A 21,658-nucleotide genomic window follows, 5' to 3' on the forward strand; every position below is an offset into this window, starting at 1 on the left:
TTAAGCTAAAATCAATTGATTTCAGCCGTTTAAAGTAAAAATAATAATATCTTTATGAATAAGATGAGAAAACTCAATTTGCATTGACTTTGTACACAAAATCACGTTTTGGAACAATTTTTGGTCTGACATGCACTTACGAAATGTTGCGTAATTTCTGAACCGCGTACCCGGGTGTTGTAAACTTGGTCTCAAAAGATGCGCGAGATTTAAAAGTATAAAACCTGTGAGTGGCGCGGTAAAAAAAATTCGCGCGGCGGAATGATGGCAGATTTTTTTTTTTTTTTTGGGGGGGGGGGTTGATTCAGCCCCCCGGCCATTTTAGGGTTAAATTCTTTTTCCTCTCCCCTGTTTAACCCCCTATCTCTGTCATTCCACATCTCACTTTTACCCATCCCTCCCTTTCTGTCTCTCTATTTATCCATCAGTTTCTATTTATGAACTATATTGCAAAAATTATTTCCACTCTTGATGCAATTTAATAATTAGTTTTCTAAAATTAAATTTAACATATTTTTCTTTATATTTCATTAATTTTGTGAAGATTTTTTTAACCGTATCCTTTCATTGTGTGCCGGCAAAGCTGCTGGTCAATATTTACATGTTTATACCAATGAATAATCTAATACCATGGCGGGGGTGGCGGAATTAAGCAGACTATTAAGTGCGATCTGAGTTTTTACTGTATGATAGTGATCCAAATTGTTTATGAAAAACATTTGGGATATAATTCTGGATGAATTACATCGTAATTTGTACCATACACTTAGTTGAAGTCTCTGAAAGTATTACATACATTTAGGAGCTCGGGAGAAAGTAGGATAACAATTTTTATGCAGATTTGGTGTAAACGTTATAATTATCATTGTTTCTAATTCGCCTAAATACAATATTAAGTTGGACATGGGGGAATACTCATTTTGAATTGTTCAATCTTTGAGCTAGAAACTTTGATTATCGTTCGAACATTTACACGATACAAAAGGCCCCTTTCACTTTGAGTGAGAGTAAGGCAATTTCGTGATTGATTGATTGATGAATAATTCTCTTCATTTCAAATTTTCAAAAACAAATTTACTAAATAACCGATACAATGACATGAAATGGCAACCTCGAATAGAGCGTAGTTTTTTTAAGGAAGGTTCTCTTGAATGAATGTAGCAGTGACATATTTGATACAAATTTGGAATATTAATAAATATACAAGTCAATCATATCGGTTCATGGAATAGTAATTATGACTGTCATGACTTTTACTCAGATATTCAAAATTTATTGTCATACTCAAAATAAAAAGAAATTACACTGACAGAAAAATCAGATATCCCTCCAAAATTAAAATACATGTAGGGCTGGATAATAACTAGATATGACAAGGCAAAACAATTTGGACAATATGAGACAAAACACTAAAAGGAACTTGCAAGAACAAGATAATTATAGTCGATTAAACAAGAACAGGACATACAAAAAATTAAAAAATGCATGAAAAGTGGAGAGGGAACCAGCACTGTTAGAAAAAAATAAAAGAAGTTCCTGCAGCAGAGTCTCGAGAACACCTGTAATCTTACCGAATTGCGTAATCTTACAGGAAATTGGTATTTGATGTATGGAATCTTACAAATTTCCTTGAATAAAACACCCTTTTCCCCTTTTTAAACAGACCTGTTCTGTTAAATTGCAGAAAAATTCTTGTTTTATGAATTTACAGAATGATTATTACGAAATTCGGTAAGATTACAGGTGTTCTCGAGACTCTGCTGCAGGAACTTCTTTTATTTTTTCTAACAGTGAGGGATGGACGGAGAAGTTGAAAAATTGAGACGAGAAGAAAATGAGACAAAAGCCCGGGGGGGGGGTGGTGGGAGAGAGAGAGAGAGAAAACTTTGACAAGGGAAAAGCCAGCACCGCTCCAGCCCGTATCGTTAATCATTCTTTGTCAACCAAGCTTTCAGTACCATATTTTAGGAACTTAAAGGACAAGTCGACCCCAACAAAAACTTGTTTGAATAAAAAGAGAACAATTCAACAAGCATAACACTGAAAATTTCATCAAAATCGGATGTAAAATAAGAAAGTTATGGCATTTTAAATTTTCGCTTATTTTCAACAAAATAGTTATATGAACGAGCCAGTTACATCCAAATGAGAGAGTTGATGACATCACTCATTCACTATTTCTTTTGTATTTTAATATATGAAATATGAAATATTTTGATTTTCTCGTCATTGTCATGTAAAATGAAGTTTCTTTCCTCCATGAACACGTGGAATTCCATTATTTTAACATTTAATGCTTCAGGCAATGAGGTCCTAATCATCAAATTCGTAAAAATTGAAATATTGTATAATTCAAACAATAAAAAATGAAGATGTATTTGCGTCATATAATTATGAAGCTCTATCCGGACTAATACGTCCCACAAAATATTCACGGCACTTTAATTTAATATGAGGTGACAATTACTGAATTTTATTGTACATGTATATAATTTTATAATCACAAACCAGCTTTTGTTTTATACATTTGGCCTAAACAATAACTACAAGGAAATGAATTAAAGCAATTTTTAATACATCATAAAATCATCTTGAAAAGTTCCGTATTTTTGTCTAGTTTGTACATAATAATTATCATTGTTCACATTTATTCGTTTTATAAGCATTCAAATGTTGAAAGATTCATTATCTGTAATTAAGGTCTAGCAGATCAAGATCTGCCGTTAAATTGATGCCCGTCAGGTTACGTGCATGTCTGCATTCTGTGCACCTTCAGCCATGTGCAGTATAGCTCGACGGACAGTTCTTGTCATGACTGCACGTACCAAGCTTGGATGGAGAGGTGTAAGTAATGGAAACATGTTCATACCTTTGTGATTATGGGACCATATCACATAATTTGCCACCCAGTTGTATAAAAGAAATCAAAATCTTGTATTCGGCGTTCTGGGATGACTCAACAAAAGACAACATTTAGTTTGGTATAAAGCCCCAGTCACATATAGAGCCCGGACCACCCCGGACCGTCCCGGATCTGATCCGGGGTGGTCCGGGGAGAGATCCGTGTTGGCGCCTTGGGCATCCTTGGAGGTCCGGGGTGGTCCGTGTTGGTCCTTGAACGTCCGGGAGGCCAACACGGCAGTTTTTGACTGTCAAAAACATCCGGCGTCATCCGTGGACTGCCGGGTTGGCAAAGCCATCCGGGATGGTCCGTGTAAGTCCGTGTGGCTGCCGTGTAGGTCCGTGTAGCTGCCGTGTAGGTCCGTGTACCTGCCGTGTAGGTCCGTGTGGCTGCCTGGAGTATCCTTGGCAGTCCGTGTTCTTTTTCCCATCAAAATCATTACAATGCTATTTACTTTATGAACTTTTCAGTAGTTGTTAAATAGTTGACACAAACATGCTTAATTTATTTATGATTAAATGGATGATTAAATAATTCAGGATATTTTCTTACGCTTTGGAGATTGGCCCCAACCTAATATTTGTAAACTTAGTGCATGTATGAATAATTTCTTCTATTTTTTCTAATATTTACCCCAACTTTGTCTGTTATTATTATTTCACATTTCATTTTTTTAATATGTTATATGTATATGTTATGTACCTGTTACATCGAAATTGTACATTAAGTTTTATACTACTACCCTTCATCGATAGTTATGTGTCAGGACCTGGGCCTATCTTAATTTTGATTATGTTTTCTATTGACTTTGTAAATTTCTTTCCTTTATTGTGATTTCAATAAAGTGATATCAAATAAAATATCAAATCAGTGGCTTACCTAGGATTTCCCCCCCCCCCTAGGATTTTCCACGGGGGGGGGGGGCAAAATCGTTCGCCAAAAAAATTGACAAGCCAAAAAAGAAAATAAAAAAACGGTTTTCAATCACAAATAAAGGATTTCGTACCCGAAAAAAAAATTGACAAGCAAAAAAAAAGTTTTCAATCACAAATATGGGTGGTGGCTCGTCAGGGGGGGGGGGGGGACAAACTGCCCCCTCCCTCTGCCCCCGTAGGTATGCTAGTGAATCGAATCGAAATTAAATTTGTCGTTCAAGATTTGAAGTACTTAACACTACTGTTAAAACCGTAAACTGTGTTGTATAACAATTAACAGCGTTTTTACTGGTTAAGGAAGTTTTGAGTTTTGATATCTTTTTTAAAAACATCATAATATAATGTTGCGACAAGGATGACAAAAATGAATAAATAAATAAATATCAGCTCATTACTATGAGCAGATTTAATTTGCCGTGCTGGTCAATAAAGCTGCCGTGTTGATCCTTGAGCTGACGTGTTGGTCCGTGTAGCTGACGTGTTGATCCGTGTAGCTGACGTGTTGGTCCGTGTTGGTCCTTGTCGCTGACGTGTTGGTCCGTGTTGCTGACGTGTTGGTCCGTGTTGCTGACGTGTAGGTCTGTGTTGCTGACGTGTTGGTCCGTGTTGACGACGTGCTCTGCCGGCATGGTCCGTGTGAAGCTGCCGTGTTGATGCCGTGTTTACAGTCATCCGGGGCAAATATATCCCGGACCTCCCCGGATCATGCCGGCATTGCCGTGTTGATCCGTGAGGATCCGTGTTGATATGTGACTGGGGCTTTATGTTTATATTTTTGTACTTCTTGTTTTGAATAAGATATTGGCGAATTGTCATTGACGTTCTAGTAAATTAAATTCAATTAGATTGGATTCATCATTTATTCGCCTTTCCTATCTGAAATTTCGGTTCTAAATGACCAAAGATAAAGGCCTATGTTGAACAGGAGGGGGGGGGGGGTGGGATGCCCGACGATTTCTAGAATTTTGATATGATAACCACTATTGCATATCTGATATCGAAAAAAAATACCTTTCAATTCTTATTTAGCACCTCGGAAAGGCCAATAGATGGCGCTATTGCAGATGCAAAATTTGTGATGATATAAAAATTCAATGTCACAAGAACAAAAGGAAAATCTGGGTTTCCATCCACTAAATAAGAATCACATATACCGTACTCGATCTGAAAATGAGAACAAGCCAACTAATTTGACGCTACGTAATTTTGTCGTTGCTATTTCTTATTTCGCTGATGGCTACCATTTCGGAATTTTACAAATGTATGCTTCCACTCTATCGTAGTCGCAGGACACATCATGCCATTGATATTCATCCTCTTGTCTGAATACAATACAATCCTGTTCTTGGTAGTTGTTGGGTTGCCCAGGGGTCCAGGGGGTATACTCCACTTCGGTCCCGTCGATCCATTCAAACGTGTTCTCCGTACCTCGGTCGTGTAAACCGATCCAGACCCAGTTTGATACACCAATCTGGCGAAAAAAAGGCAATCAACGATACTTACGCGTAAATTAAGTCAGGCCAAATTCTACGAAATACATGGCTTCCGGTGTATAAGGCGGTGTGTGCACCACAGTCCCAGGAACCTGGCCAACTATGCATGATTATTGTATTTCTGGGGATGCTGAGAATTTATTGTCACAGCACCCCTAGTAACAATAGCGGGTTTTCGATTTGCACGTCGACTAGTGGACTGCGACGAAAGTGCGTCATAATAGTCTGCTTTGAGTTTACGGTATACAGAACCGCTGGACTAAATCAACACGTGGCTTCAATCAATGGGCAAGGATTTGCCTGGATGTTCACTACATTTAGAAGAGCGTGATCTGAGCAAAATCCACGGTGACCGTCATCATGAAGTTGACGTGTTAGGAATGGCTTGCACATGCTCAGTGTCTCCCAATCATGTGCTCGATTGACTTTGTGTACCGTCAACACAAATCAGACTATAATGACGTACTGTCGTCGCAGTCCACTAGTCGACATGCAAATCGAAAACTCCCTGATATCAGATGATCCTCCATGACCAAGTCCCTCAGATCCATGTGTGTTCCCTATTCTCAGAGTAGCCCCCCACCCCCGCCCCACTGGACCGACGCCCGTAGGTTGATCAGAGAGACAGATTCGATATTGCTGCCAATGAATTTAAGAATGGAGTCCATCTCTTACCCGCTTTACTCTGACTGACTCGTACATCGTGGTTAAGAAGGAGTATTCTTCCCGGGAATGAACCGAGACGAGATGTCCCTGAAACAGACCATCAGTACTCCCGTCAGAGCACGGGACAGTGAAATCACGACAGCGGTTCTCCGCTTCAAACCAAGTTACATTCATCGAGAAGAACCTGAAATGAAATTAAACTTAAAGGTCAAGTCCACATCAGAAAAACGTTGATTTGAATCAATATAGAAAAATCAGACAAGCACAATGCTGAAAATTTCATCAAAATCGGATGTAAAATAAGAAAGTTATGACATTTCAAAGTTTCGCTTATTTTCAACAAAATAGTTATATGAACGAGCCAGTTACATCCAAATGAGAGTCGATGATGTCACTCACTCACTATTTCTTTTGTTTTTTATTTTTTGAATTATACAATATTTCAATTTTTACGAATTTGACAATTAGGACATCCTTGCGTGAAGCACAAAATGTTAAAATAATGGAATTTCACGTGTTTAGGGAGGAATGAAACTTCGTTTTACATGACAATGACGAGAAAATCAAAATATTTCATATTTCATATAATAAAATACAAAAGAAATAGTGAGTGAGTGATGTCATCAACTCTCTCATTTTGGATGTAACTGGCTCGTTCATATAACTATTTTGTTGAAAATAAGCGAAACTTTAAAATGCCACAACTTTCTTATTTTACATCCGATTTTGATGAAATTTTCAGTGTTGTGCTTGTTGAATTTTTCTCTTTTTATTCAAATCAAGTTTTTGTTGGGGTGGACTTGTCCTCTAATAATGAAGTGTAGACGTGCGATAATTGGGAGTTTTAAGCGGCGTACCGGGCTTTCAGCGACGTGTGTTAAGGCCCTAAACCGCAAATTGCACCTAAACCGCAAATTGCCGCCTAAGCATGTAGAATATTAACAAGGACCGTGCGCGCGTAAGAGGCGTGAACACAGAGGGCGGCAAACATAAATCGCAGAAGGATAGAGGTTGAAGAGTGAGGAATTAGAACTAGGGCGCTGATCTCATTTTTATGAGAAATGTTGTTGTTGATACACGTATTTATTTATTTATTTGTTTGTTTATTTATTTTTTAAATATTTCACCAGGGTGCTCTTTCAACATAAAGTTGGTCTCCCATGGGGCCCTAAAGGCTATCATTATTATTCTTCTTGTTTGTTGGTGTTGGACTTTTGGTTATGGCGGGAGTTGGGCAACTTGGGCTGTACATAGTGCCGTTTTTTTGTGTGTTTTTTTTTTTGGTGTTTTTTTTGTGTATCCCTAATTCTCCCCTAGTATAATCTAACGCCTGTAGGTTTAATCAAAGGAAAAGGAAAAGGGAAGAAATGAAAGGGGGAAAATAAAGAAAGAATCGCTATAAATAATTTTTAAAATATTTATATAATCTTTTAAACTTTAATACAAAATGTTACGAGGGTAATGAAGCCATGTACTCATATTATTATAGTCATAATCAGTACGAAATAGTAGTAGTAGTAGTAGGAGTAGCAGTAGTAGAAGTAGTAGTAGCAGTAAGAGTAGTAGTAGTAGTAGTTTTAGTAGTAGTAGTAGTAGAAGTAGTAGTAGTAGTCGTAATAGTAGTAGTAGTAGTAGGAGTAGTAGTAGTAGGAGTAGTAGTAGTAGTAGTAGTAGTAGTAGTAGTAGTAGTAGTAGTAGTAGTAGTAGTAGTAGTAGTAGTAGTAGTATTAGAAGTAGTAGTAATTTATAGTTTATTTATTTACAATTAACCAACAATATAAAGTTAATTTCTTTGAAGAGATTTTGGTATTGAACAAGATACAAAAACATGGTTTACTATTATATTCATGTGCATTTTTTTAACTTCTGTGCAGCCCTGATTCCAACAACCAAAAATTATTGCAATTAAATAATTTGAAATCCAAAGTTCCTTTATCACCATTCAAGAAAAACATGTTAAATTTAGCATTCTGTTGAAATGACAGCAATCGGTGGCCTACCTTGAGAGAACAATATTTTCATAATTGAGTGACTGTCCTTTGAAAGCGATAAGGGCATGTCATCCGAAGTGATTGACTGTAAGTGATTCGTACTTCAAAGCTATATTCCATGATGAAAGTCACGACTATAGTCCCAGTTGTCATATTTCACTTCTTTTTAGCGGGAGAATACCAAAAAAAAATCTGTGGTGATATTGTCAATATAATTACGTTTATGTGAACAGTTTGCTGATGGTATTCAAGTTCAGAGAAATAAAAGCAAGTAGCAAAAGAATAGGTATTGATGAAATTGAAATGCCCCACCCCCAACTCGAAACCCCCACAGGGCCCCAAGGGGGTCATCCTAGGAGCTGTCATGAAGAACTCTTAATTTTTCACCCAATAAGATTCTATGCATGACACAACTTCCATTTCTGAAACTGGAGAAGGAGAAGTAGAAATTTACAGTTTTGCCTCTGGATGCCTCCCACATGGTCCAGGGGGTACCATTGAAACACCTGTGCGTCCCCTACCCCTAAGCATAATTTCAGCCAGGTTTGGATAAAATTTGACCATCTATTTTGAAAAAGAAGAAAAAAATAGGATTTTCCTTAAAGTGCCCCACCCCCTAATTTTAAGCCGCCACAGGACCCCAAGGGGGCCACCCCTGGAACTGGCATGAACAACTTTTGTTCTTCACCTATTAAGGTGTCTACACACCAAACAACTTGACTGTTCTACTGGATCTGAAGAAGAAGATTTCTGAAATTCACAGGGTTTCCACCTTGGGGGCCCTCCCCCTGGGCCCCCATGGGGGCTACAGGTATCCCTTGAACAACTTTGTGTCCCCTACACCTAAGCATAATTCCTACCAGGTTTGAATGATATCTGACCATCCATTTTGAAACAAGAAAAACATATTTAAGTGCCCCACCCCGACTTTTAAGCCCCAACAGGGCCCCAAGGGGGGCACCCCAGGAACTGGCATGAACAACTTTATTCTTCGCCTATTACGGTATCTACACACAAAACAACTTGACTGTTCTACTGGATCTGGAGAAGAAGATTTTTGAAATTTACAGTGTTTTCTCCCTTGGGGGCCCTCCCCCAGGATCCCCATGGGGGCTACAGGTATCCCTTGAACAAATTTGCATCCCCTACGCATAGGGATGATTCCTACCAAGTTTGGTCAAGATTGGACCAGCCGTTCTTGAGAAGAAGATGAAAATGTAACAGTTTACAAAGAGTGCATTGCTATTGAGCAAACAAGACTATTTTTTTTTCTACAAGCTTAGGCGGCGATTTGCGGTTTAGGTGCAATTTGCGGTTTAGGGCCTTCACAGACGTGGCCCAAAACTGAATTCGATTTAAAAAAAAATTGCAGATGAAAATGACACTGAGAATTATTCAGTGTTCAAACGGGTGGAAACCATAGGCGGCGGAAGCGGGGGGGGGACGTGTCCCCCCCTAAATTTTAGGAGGGGGGGACGGTCCCCCCCTAGATTTTTGGTTGATGATCTTTTTTTCCCTCAAATTTTTGGGTTGAGAACCTTTTTTTTTTCTTTTGTCAAAATTTTTTTTGTTGTCCCCTCCTAAAATTTTTGGTTTCCGCCGCCAATGGTGGAAACTCAGGGCTCTGGAAGGGTGTGGGGGTTTTAATTGTTCAGAAGAAACGTCGCCTTTTTGATGGACTCGGTCCAGTCCCGGGAATTAAAAAAGTGAGCTAATACACGTTATGTCGAGGCGCCTCAGGGGCCGGACTAAGTCCACTTTCACGCGTAGGCCTATATTAATTCGGCCATATATTTTCAGAACTCTATTCTTAATCATCCTCACACGGTTCCAACAGTCTAGGTGTAGACATAATATACGTCGAAAGTGGAGTGAGGACGCACCCAGCACGGAGACGGTTTGACTTACTCGCGAAACACCCCTCTTATAAAAACAGCATGACGCAGTCCAAGACTGAGAAATTAAAAAAAATGTTAAAAATAATGGACCTAGACCCCGCGGAATATCGGGATGTCCCCATATTCTCGAGGCGACAACAAATTTGCATCGGCGGCTCGATCCAAAGCATAACAGGGGCCTAGGTCATCAAAATTCCATTATTTTTCCATTCTTTACATTCACTCCAACCATACACGTCCCTGTTCCAAGATACCTCGGTCACATTTGCTCTACGGCAAGTCGGCAGTACGGCGAGTCTAAAAATAGCCGTTTTAACATTTTTGTACCAGTTACATAATACTTGGGTGAACATGGTGAATACAAATGTATAGCACCGTACGGCAGCCGTAGAGAAAACGTGACTGAGGTAAGTTCTTTCATTTCTGTCGTTTGTTCAAGCTCGAGCGTTATAGCCAAGTTTTAATTTTAAAAAATGCCCCCCCCCCCCGAATTTAGTCCATTATAGGACAAGTCCACCTCAACAAAAAGTTGATTTGACTGAAAGGAGAAAAATGCAACAAGCATAACACCGAAAATTTCATCAAAATCGCCTATTATTAGAAAGATTTAATATTTCATAGTTTCGCTTAATTTCACAAAATTTCACATCCTGGTCGGTATGCAAATGAGGAGACTGATGACGTCATCCACTCACTATCTATTTTGTATTCTATTATGTGATATATGAAATTTTCTAATTTTCTCCTCATAGTCAGGTGAAGCACCAATTGATTCCTCCCTGGAAATGTGGAATTAGCAGTTTGATACTATGGTTCAGTTAAGTTGGTCATTGTCAAATATGTAAAAAAAATAAAATGTTGTATAATTCAAACAATAAAAAAATAGTGAGGAACACCATTACCCGTCTCACTTGCATGTCACTGAGTTGACACTGTTTTGTGAAAACTTTAGAATGTCATGCTCTTTTATATCCGATTTTGATGAAATTTATGCTAGTTTGATTTTTCTCTATTTATTCATATCAACATTTTCTGGGGTGGGCTTGACCTTTAAAATATTCACATTCTATGTATGTCGATATAATTCCGTTATCTCTGCTGTATGTAAATACACAGGGACGGATCCAGGATTTTCCTAAGGGGGGGGGGGGTAAGGGGCACATTTTCAGAGGAAAAAATTGACAAGCCACAAAAAGGGCACATTTCTGTTTCAACGACATTTTTACATTATAAATTTTGATTTTGCTTCTCAAAAGTAGGGCACAGGCCGGCTGTGCCCTCCCCCCCAGATCCACCAGTGTAAATACCCATAATTTTTCTTTATTAGGTAAATCTAAATGGATATGTAAACGGAGGTTTAAAGTTGTAAAGTCCAGGATAGTTCATCACATGCAGGCAATCAAGGAGTGAAATTGTTATGTAAGACATGTCTCTAGTTGTAAATAAAACTTCCTTTACCGACTCACCAAATTGAAGCACTTTTTACCTAGCCGCACCATCATAAAAAACTTTGAAAGCTCAAAGAACCATCACCTCTTTCACATTTTTTTGTGCGATTTACGGCATCTGTGAAAAAATTCAAAATGGGCGATTTTGTTGCCATACCTGTAGCAGTGTTGGCCGAATCCGGTCCATAGGGGAGGGCAGCTACACCCTCCGGCTTGTGATACCGTGTTTACACATTGACTCGGCTCGGGTGTTGAATCCGCGAGCCGGGTTGAACACTGCGAAGAAGGATCAGAGATCGCGTTTATACGTACATATAAAAAGGCGAATTCAACACGGCTCGCGGATCTCGAACGGAAGAAGAGTTATGACATCGCAAATTAAACGCGGGAAATTCACCGCCGGAATCGAATCTTGTCCGTGCGAACAACAACAATGCCAAAAGTGAAAGCGCGCGCAGTGACCTGGTCAAGAGAGTTCGACACGGCTTTCTGTTTACACACGAAAAAATTGCCGAGTCTGACTCGGCTCGCGGGTTGAAACCTACGATTTTGGCGGATCAAAAAAGCCGTGTTCGACACGGCTCGCGGATCACACTGATCGCGTTTACACAGCATAAAATTGCCGTGTTGAGCACGGCTTGCGTGTCGAACCCCCGAGCCGTGTCACTGTGTAAACACGGTATGAGAGAGGAGTCACGGCCAACAACGAGACGAAGGCGACGATGACGACGAACGAGCGATCATTGACGAGGTTACCCATTGCTAATTAATGGCACTCCAGTTACGTCCCAACAAATCGCGGCTATAAGTTCTTTACTGGCATATACTGGTGATGGTTGATACAAATTGACGAGTCCAAGCAACTGTTTATCATATATGCATTATAGGGGGGGGGGGTAATGGTACATTTTGCTTGTAAAAGTTCCATAAACGATATAAAAAGGATTGTGTTTACAATCTCTAGTTACGGTTTACAACGGAAATATCTCTACTGGAAACAGGCCTTCGAGCTATCAAGATTTGCTACGCACATCCGTATCCTGCTTTCGTGTCACGAAAGCATCAGGTTATCAATATAGTCAAACAGGAAAATTACATGATTTGAGCAAGAGTACATGAGTAAAAGGTTAAATTTCAAGGGCACCAAAGAATCTGATGAAATTTAAGGAGACTTTTTAAAGGTCAAGTCCACCTCAGAAAAATGTTGATTTGAATCAATAGGGAAAAATCAGACAAGCACAATGCTGAAAATTTCATCAAAATCGGATGTAAAATAAGAAAGTTATGACATTTCAAAGTTTCGCTTATTTTCAACAAAATGGTTAATATATGAACGAGCCAGTTACATCCAAATGAGAGAGTCAATGATGTCACTCACTCACTATTTCTTTTGCTTTTTATTGTTTGAATCATGGGTGTCGATCACGGGGGGATGGGGGGATATATCCCCCCCCAATATTTCAAGTGGGGGGATGGCCTGTATTATCATCCCCCCCCCAATAATTTAGGGTAGAAAATTTATAATAATGAAGATGAAAAAATGAAAAGTTTGATCATGATGATTATAGTATGCCATCAATCAGTTTGTTTCCCTCGCAATTTGCGTGTATTGTTATTAAATAAAAACATTCCTTTTCAGGACTATTCAACAGATGGGTGGAGGTTCAAGATGAAAAAGAATGAGATGTTTATGTATCTGATATTTTTTAACACATGACATACAATGACCCCAACGAAAATCAACTTTTGTTGATAGGGTGTTCCATCCCACCAGTGGTGAATAGATTAATTTAAATAAATCATTAATTCAAAAGGGTGGAAAAATAAACGGGAGTAAAAGGGTGGCAAGATAAATAAAGGAATGACGGTAAGCCCGATGGCGCACGAGAAGCCACACAGGTTGTAATTTGTGCTAGTCTAAATTGGTCCGAATCTGCATTTTATCATCATGCATTAAAAAGAAAAAAGATATTGCGAGTCAGGTTAGATTTAAGAGAGAAGTTGTACACACAGAGGAGTCGATCCTGGGTGGGGGGGGGCAGGGGGCGATCGCCCCACCAATGAAAATATTGGGGGGCAAACATTTCGTTTTGCCCCCCCCCCCATAATTCCGCATGTGCAACTAAAAAATAAAATAAGATTGTAATGCTACACTGAAATCAGCAAGCGAGATTGAGATACCAACACGATTTTAAATCAATTTTGATTTAAAATCGTGCTCAAAATGTCTGCTTTTCAGATTGGAATATAAAACTTTTCAGCTCGCGCTTCGCGCTCGCATCATGTACCAAAAAACCCATACCCATACTTTTCATGATTATATAGGTGAATAGAATGTCCCGTTTTCAATTCTAAACCTCAAAAGAACTTTGATTTTGCAATAATCTTTGGTTGGATATATATCTTCCATTAAAGCGTCTTTTTTTCCAGATCAAAATATCAAAATTTTCAGCTCGCACTCGCATCTATTGTTCTTCTAGATACCCATCTTAATCATTGGTGCCAAAAATGCTTAGAATATCAAGCTTTCAGGTCAGAATATAAAGAAATTTCAGCTCGCTCTCTAGTGAGATACATGTATCGACCCTCCTCATGAGTTACTACAAACAAACCTAAACAGGTACATTTTTCCTGTTTTCATGACATACTAAAAAAAATTTAGCTCGCGCTTCGCGCTCGCATTGTTGGTGAAGGTGAGATATGTGTCTCTTTCTCATGAGTTATACATATATATACATATATATTTATATATATATATATACAGGCCTATGTGTGGGGGGGTGTGGGTGAGTTTGTTCGTTTTTTGTGATTGAGCGCCTTTGGAACGTTGATTCATAATTTTGCCCCCCCCCCATCTGAAAAATGGATCGACGCCCCTGTGGACTGTGTATACACCATGCTCAATAAACAGATCACTATGTACATGGTCCAGTCAATTTTTGTCATTGTTTTCTCGGTATGAGTTTAGAATAGGCTTACTTGTAACACAAATTGAATTTTCAAAAAAATTATACAAGTATAGTACACTACAACAATGAAGGAATTTCCAAGAACACCATGCATATCAACCAGTCCCAAATGTCCTAACTTGTGATTTTATTGGGGGTAATGTTGAAAGATCCCCATCCACAAGAACATTTTTGTCAATCATCCCCCCCCCAACCAAGAATACCGATCGACACCCATGGTTTGAATTATACAATATTTCCATTTTTACGAATTCGACGATTAGGACCTCCTTGCCTGAAGCACAATAATTAAACTATTGGAATTCCACGTGTTCAGGGAGGAATGAAACTTCATTTAACATGACAATGACGAGAAAATAAAAATATTTCATATTTCATATAATAAAATACAAAAGAAATAGTGAGTGAGTGATGTCATCAACTCTCTCATTTGGATGTAACTGTCTCGTTCATATAACTATTTTGTTGAACAAAAGCGAAACTTTAAAATGCCATAACTTTCTTATGTTACATCCGATTTTGATGAAATTTTCAGTGTTATGCTTGTTGAATTTTTCTCTTTTCATTCAAATCAAGTTTTTGTTGGGGTGGACTTGTCCTTTAAAGGTCAAGTCCACCCCAGAAAAATGTTGATTCGATTAATAGAGAATAATCTAACTAGCATAATGCTGAAAATTTGATCGAGATCGGATGTAAAATAAGTAAGTTATAATATTTAAAAGTTTCGCTTATTTTTTTACAAATCAGTGATATGCACAACTGAGTGACATGCAAATGAGACAGTCGATGATGTCCCTCATTCACTATTTCTTTTCTTTTTATTTTTGAATCAAACAATATTTCAATATTACATATTTGACAATAAGGACCAACTTGACTGAACCATATAATATTTAACAATGCTAATTCCACACGTTCAGGTAGAAATTGTTTTTTTCTCTCTTGACAATGAAGAGATTAGAATATTTCATATTTCATATAATAGAGTACAAAAGATAGTGAGTGGATGACGTCATCAGTTTCCTCATTTGCATACTGACCAGGACGTGCATGTACATGTACTGTTTTGTGAAATTAAGTGAAACATTAAAATGTCATAACTTTCTTTTCTTTACATCCGATTTTGATGAAATTTTTAGTGTAATGCTTGTTGAACTTTTCTTTTTTTATTCAAATCAACTTTTCTTAGGGGTTGAATTGTTCTTTAATGAAGAATTATCTGTGTTGATTTTAAAAAAGCATGAAGTGTGACCGCTCCAAATGATAATTTTACAGAAAGGTTTCGGAACAAAAATTAAACAAAGTTCGAAGAATAGCTATTTCAGGAATATGGTTTATTCTAACTTATTCAAATTCGAATTCATAGTCTTATGATCTTTAAGTACAATCCTAAGTAACGCGTTCGTCTTAACTTGATACAATTTAGTGCTTGCGTCAAGATTGTCATAGGTCACAAATTCATGGCCTTGTATAGGTGGAGGGAACAAAACCTACTTCTTCCAAGTTTTGGTATGTAAATTTCTAAACCAACCCTCTGATTTATTTTGTTTTCACAGCAAGTTTCAATTAAATGTTATCACCTCTGCTAACTTTTTGCGAGTGACTGGAATATTACTTAGTTTGTGGTGCCTATACCTGCAATCTCGGTTAAGCACATCCCTGATTACTTGCACTCCCATATGCAGCATGGGATTCATCTTCAGAAAAAAATGAAAACAGGGGTGAGATACGAAAGCGTTGGGGCAAACTGCGACACGTCTTTCTTTCACTGGTGCAAACTTATCAAGAGTATTAAATCAACAGACTCTGGCATATTGATTGCCTGCCTGCCTGGGCAGCTCTCAATTAGATTTAGTTCAGTTAGTCTCACTATGAAACAATGCAGAATTGATGGATTCAAGATTAATTCATTTATTGATTTAAAATTAAATCAGAACTTTTTAACATCATCAATATAAAATGATACATATGAAATACCAAAAGTATGTTTATGAATGAACATAATACAAGATTAACCAAAATAACACACGATCCTTTTCTCTGCAAATTCTGCTTTTTAGTGTAAGCCCTCTCCCCTTTCTATTCTAAGCTGTTATTGCATGTGCCAATTGATTTATACACAAATCATAAAACGATGTGAAATGTACACGAAAAGAGGTTATTGAATACATCAATGTATTGCATTAGGAAATGCAATAATCTTTCATTATGCGTTCAGAGGAATTTTTTAAAGTCTTCCTATAAAATTTTGTTATGCTTTACATTTCATTATTTCGTTTGAAAAATAATTCCAAAATGTTTTACCAGTTGAAAATGAAAGCCAGCCTCCACGACTGTCCTTTTAAGAAATCGTATCTCTTACAAGTACGATTTATCACCATTCCAAGGAAACATGAATTTATGTTTTTATGATCAAGGAACAATGAACATTGTTCTAGGAAGTGGTGTAAACTTGCATTGTTGTCACCTTATTTGACTTAAATGACTTATAAGTAGCCGGCGAACAATTTGCATTGATATAAAGAAATTGTCCTAATTTATTTACACATGTTTTGCTTGTTTGAAATATAAACATTTTTGTATAATTTGATGTAACCATTTACGTTATTGTATACAACAATGTATTTGGATTTGTTTTGCTTCTGGTTTTATTAATGCTTACCTGGAATTAAAATTTGAACTATATAGATTTCATGAATCTTAGAAGACAGACCTACTGGAAGAAAAACCTGGACACCAGTTTTCCTTGAACATGTTGAGGATATAGAGATGAAATTGATGAAAAAATGACATAGAAGCATTTTGTTGTGATCTATGAATAAATTTCATATAAATTAAGCATAAATAATTTTCTAGTAAAAATTTCTATACCCTGTGTAGAACCTTGGCGAACCTCATGTTGCTCTCAGATGGAACAAAAATAATCAAAATCAATCAAAAAATAAATAAGTAGTTTTGTGAGTTTAAAAAATATGTGAATAAATTAGCACATTTAATGAGTTTTAAAATTCTGTGTTGAAATTTTGTATTACCACCTCGAGCGATCATATAAAGCAAACAAAACTGAATTGATTAACAAATGAAGAAGATAAAACATGTTTTGTGATTTATAAATAAATTTTGCATAAATTATCATAAATAATTTTCTAGACAAAATTTCAAAATTTTGTGCACGGGTTTGGTGAACCTCATGCAGCTCTACCAGAAGGAAGAAAAAAAAATCAAAATCGGTCAACGTATAAAGTAGAAGAGGCATTTCTGTGATTTATGAATAAATTTCGCATAAATTATCATAAATAATTTTCTACTGAAAATTTCAAAATTCTGTGTAAAAGTTTGGTGAACCTCATGAAGTTCTACCAGATGGAAGAAAAAAAATCAAAATCGATCAAGAATTAAAGAAGAAGCATTTTATGTGAATTTCTAAAAATACGCATAAATTAGCATATTAATTGAGTTTCAAAATTCTGTGTAAAAGTTTTGAATCCCCTACCTAATGCTATCATATAAAGCAAACAGATTTGAAATCAGACTTGAAGTGATGAAGAATCATTTTTAAATTCAGTCAACAAATGAAGAGGCATTTTCTGTGATTTATGAATTTCGCATAAATTAGCATAAATAATTTTCTACTCCAAATTTAAAAATTCTGTGTGCAAGTTTGGTGAACCTTATCAACGTTCTACCACATGGAAGGAAAAAAATCAAAATCGGTCAACAAATAAGGAAGAAGCATTTTATGTGAATTTTTAAAATTATGCATAAATTAATTTCGCATACATTGGCATAAAATTGTTCTAGTCAAAATTTCAAAATTCTGTGTAAAAGTTTGGTGAACCTCATGAAGCTCTACCAGATAGAAGCAAAAAATATTTAAAATTGGTCAACAAATAAAGAAGAATATCTTTTGGGAATTTTGAAAACTGCGCATAAATTAGCACATTTAATGAATTTGACAATTCTGTGTAGACGTTTTGAATCCCCCACCTAGTGCTATCATATAAAAAAAGCAAACAGAATTGAATTCGGACTCGAAATGGCGAAGAAGAAGCATTTTGAAATTGTGGACGGACGACAGACGTCGGACGCCACGCCACGGCATAAGCTCATCTGGCCCTTCAGAATAACAACCATCGGAATTACGAAGGGTAACCAAAGTTGTTCAGTCAAGGACAGTTCATTTATCACAGCCAATCAAGGAGTGAGCTTGTTTTGTAAGTCTAGCTGTAAACGTCCTTTTCTAGACACAATAAAAAAGCTCTTTACCTAGTAGCACCTTCATGCAAACTTCCAAAGCTCACAAATCATCATCTCATTTACAGTTCTTTGTGCGATTTATGGCATCAATTAAAAAAGAATATCACTAAATTTATGATTTTGTTGCCATACCTGTAGCAGTTTTGACCAAAGCCTGTCCATAGTGGAGGGCAGCTACACCCTCCGGCCTGTGAGCTAGGAATCACGGCCAACAACGAGACGAAGGCGACGATGACGACGAACGAGTGATCATTGACGAGGTAACCCATTGCTAATGAATGACACTCCAGTAAAGTCCCAACAATTAAATCGCGACTATAAGTTGTCCACTGGCATACTGGTGACGAGTCAAAGCAACTGCTTGTTATATATACATACTGTATATTGGGGGGGGGGGGTGGTAAATAATGCTCCTGTGTTTTTACGTCTTCCTCGTGTAGTTCCATATACGATCTAAAAAGGATTCTCTTGTTCCGGTTTACGCCTGAATATCTCTCCTGCAAAGATATGCTACGGACGTCCGTATCCTGCGCTCTGCCACGAAAGCAAAGGGTTATGACCGAAGAAGCAATCTGCGGTTTGAACTTACTACTTTGATTTTTCTAAACAGATGTACATTTGTTTTTTTTTTTATCAAATCAGATATGGATAGCAGAAATTCAAGATTAGATACGCACATCCGTATTCTGCGCACGTCTCACGATAGTATCGGGTTATGACTGAAAAGTGACTTCAATCATAGTCAACCAAGAAATAACGTGATTTTGAACAGGAGTGAAAGAGAAAAAGGTTACATTTTAGAGGCACCAAAGATTCAGTTGAAATTTAAGAAGAATTGTGTAAATAATCAGATGAACAATCGAAAAGTTATAAGTTAATTCTAAAAAAAAAAGAAGAAAAAAGCACCAAGTGAGACTGCTCCAAATGAGAATTATACAGGGTGTTTCGAAAAAAGTTCAAAGGTCAGCTATTTCAGGAATGTGGTTTATTCTTATTAAAATTCAATTTATGATTTTCAAGTACAATAGTTAGTAACTCGTCGGTCTTAACTTGACACCTTAATTGCCAGCGTCAATAATGTCACGAGTCACAAAGTTAGGGTCCTTTAAATTTTGGAGGTGAAGGGTATAAAGACTTACTTCTCTCAAGTTTTGGTATGTGAAATTAATGACTAACCCTGTGGTTTTTTTTTTCACAGCAAGTTTCAATGAAATTTTATCTCCATTTCAATTTGTTCTGTAAAAATCTGGAATGGAGCGCCCTCTGCGCTCGTCCCTGTTCCCTGAAGGCCGCGCGCACGCCCACAAATAGGATCCGACAATTTCGGAATTCCCAATTTAAACCCGTACCTAAATGACGTATTGGTCAGCAAAATATTAATATGAAATCAGCGGTGCATATCTGAACATTTTTTTTCCACATGGGCATAGCGAAGGATTACTATTGGATATGTTCAGTCCCATATTGGAGAGTAGTAATTTGTTACTGCTGGATTTTATGGGAACTTGAAACTCTTTAACCACTGTGACTGCAACCAAGTTTGCATGTAGTCTGATTTTCAGCCCATGTAGAAAAACCCCTTTCTATATTTTTAGCCTTTGACGGGTATTGAATGAACGATAAAGGTTTGGATGGTGTCTTTATAAAGACTTATTTTGGGCGATTTTTTTTCAAATCTCAACACATGAGCCTATATGGGGGACTATAATTAGTGGGGTGTTGCCTGAACATGAAATGTGCAGTATTAGGGCTAGTTGGATATGTAATTGCTGCTGGAAGGAAAACTGATTAAAAAGGAGGGATGCAAACACTCTGAATGAATGCCTACCATGTTGTTTTATTTTGAAGATCCTATTGGCAGCTACTAGGCGCCGTTTTCTTCAAAATACTCAAACATAAAAATGCCACATTGTAAAAAAAAACGATTTTACAGAAAAAAAAGATTTTGCAGAAATCAACAGAATTATGCTGTAAATTCATAAAACAGGAATTTTTCTGCAATTTAACAGAGTAGGTCTGTTTAAAATGGTGTTTTATCAAAGGAAATTGTAAGGTTCCATAACCAAATACCAATTTCCTATAATTTACATGATCTAGAAAGAATATTGGTGTTCTCTAGACTCTGCTGCAAGAACTTCTTTCATTTTAAGGATAAATTTTCTAACAGTGCAGGTTTTGCCTTTGTAAATTTGGTACTTGCCTAAATTGGGGTCTTAAATGCAAGACTGCATGCGCTTAGTAATAAAAAATACGTGTAGATCGCGGACCAAGACATAAACAGGCCAGCATTTATTTTATTGTTTGTAATTCTCTTTCAACATCTTCCCAAGATATGATTTTGAGTCAAGTTAAAAGGAATAACATGGTACGGTAAAATTTGAAGTTTTAATATTGATTTTAACAGCAATGAACGTCAGGGTAAAAAGGCAAAAAGGATCATTTTTAGATCTAACTTTAGGCCTACTAAAAAGTATACTCTATAGATCTGTTAACTTGCTAATGTTAGTAAAAATGGCAGATATCAAGATTTCACATTTCTAGCTGTTTTATGGAAACCGCTTAGTGATCTGGTTAGAATACTCATTATTATTAGAATTCTGCCTGCAGCAGCGTTTGCAATACTTTGGTATAGGCTAGCTGTAGAACCATGTTTGGTACAGCAGTTTTTCTTCCCGATCCTGTCTTAACTTTCTCTCTGAAAAACTTTATAGCAGTTGATTCAAATTCACAATTCCTGCACTTGAATATGACAGTATCTGCAATTCCTCTAATCTTTACTGTTTCCTTCAGGATTCACCCAGTCCATGTTTGGACACCCAGGTCTAGAAAGTGTTAGCAAGCTTCATCGATGGCCATGGTCAGCCTTCTTTCCATCAACAATCCGATGGCGAACAGCGGAACCATTAGTGGGTGTCGACATTTTTTGCCAGTGGTACAGAGTCTTCTGATGCCTTTGGCCTGAGAATCATTGTTGTGGAAGAGCGACTGACAGATTTATAGTGCTCAGTCGTGAAGTTACCGTGCTCATCACGGGAAATTCTGCGGTCCGAGTCTTTTCTTGTTAGACGTACATATTTCATCTTTAAAATACTGTTGGGA

At 37.2% G+C, this 21,658-nt stretch overlaps 1 protein-coding gene across 1 annotated transcript; it reads right to left on the minus strand.

Annotated features, from left to right (window-relative positions):
* Nucleotides 1-4,542: 4,542 nt before the first annotated feature.
* On the minus strand, nucleotides 4,543-18,935 carry LOC121426882 (echinoidin-like). Its single transcript, XM_041623286.1, has 3 exons — nucleotides 18,692-18,935; nucleotides 6,006-6,180; nucleotides 4,543-5,308 (listed from the first exon to the last, which is right to left on the minus strand). Exons 1-3 carry the CDS (start codon nucleotides 18,826-18,828, stop codon nucleotides 5,075-5,077), a joined length of 546 nt encoding a protein of 181 aa, XP_041479220.1. The 5' UTR covers nucleotides 18,829-18,935; the 3' UTR covers nucleotides 4,543-5,074.
* Nucleotides 18,936-21,658: the final 2,723 nt, after the last annotated feature.

The sequence above is a fragment of the Lytechinus variegatus genome, chromosome 13 (genome assembly GCF_018143015.1).
Source record: "Lytechinus variegatus isolate NC3 chromosome 13, Lvar_3.0, whole genome shotgun sequence".
NCBI lineage: Eukaryota > Metazoa > Echinodermata > Echinoidea > Temnopleuroida > Toxopneustidae > Lytechinus > Lytechinus variegatus.

Bases quoted from the DNA above. Each gene is read 5' to 3' on its own strand.
- LOC121426882 (XM_041623286.1), bottom strand. From the start codon at position 18,828: ATGGGTTACCTCGTCAATGATCACTCGTTCGTCGTCATCGTCGCCTTC. The intron at 6,181-18,691 runs GTATGGCAACAA...ATTTCATTTCAG, and splicing joins TTTGGTCAAAACTGCTACAG to GTTCTTCTCGATGAATGTAA. The intron at 5,309-6,005 runs GTAAGAGATGGA...TTTTTTCGCCAG, and splicing joins AGTCAGTCAGAGTAAAGCGG to ATTGGTGTATCAAACTGGGT.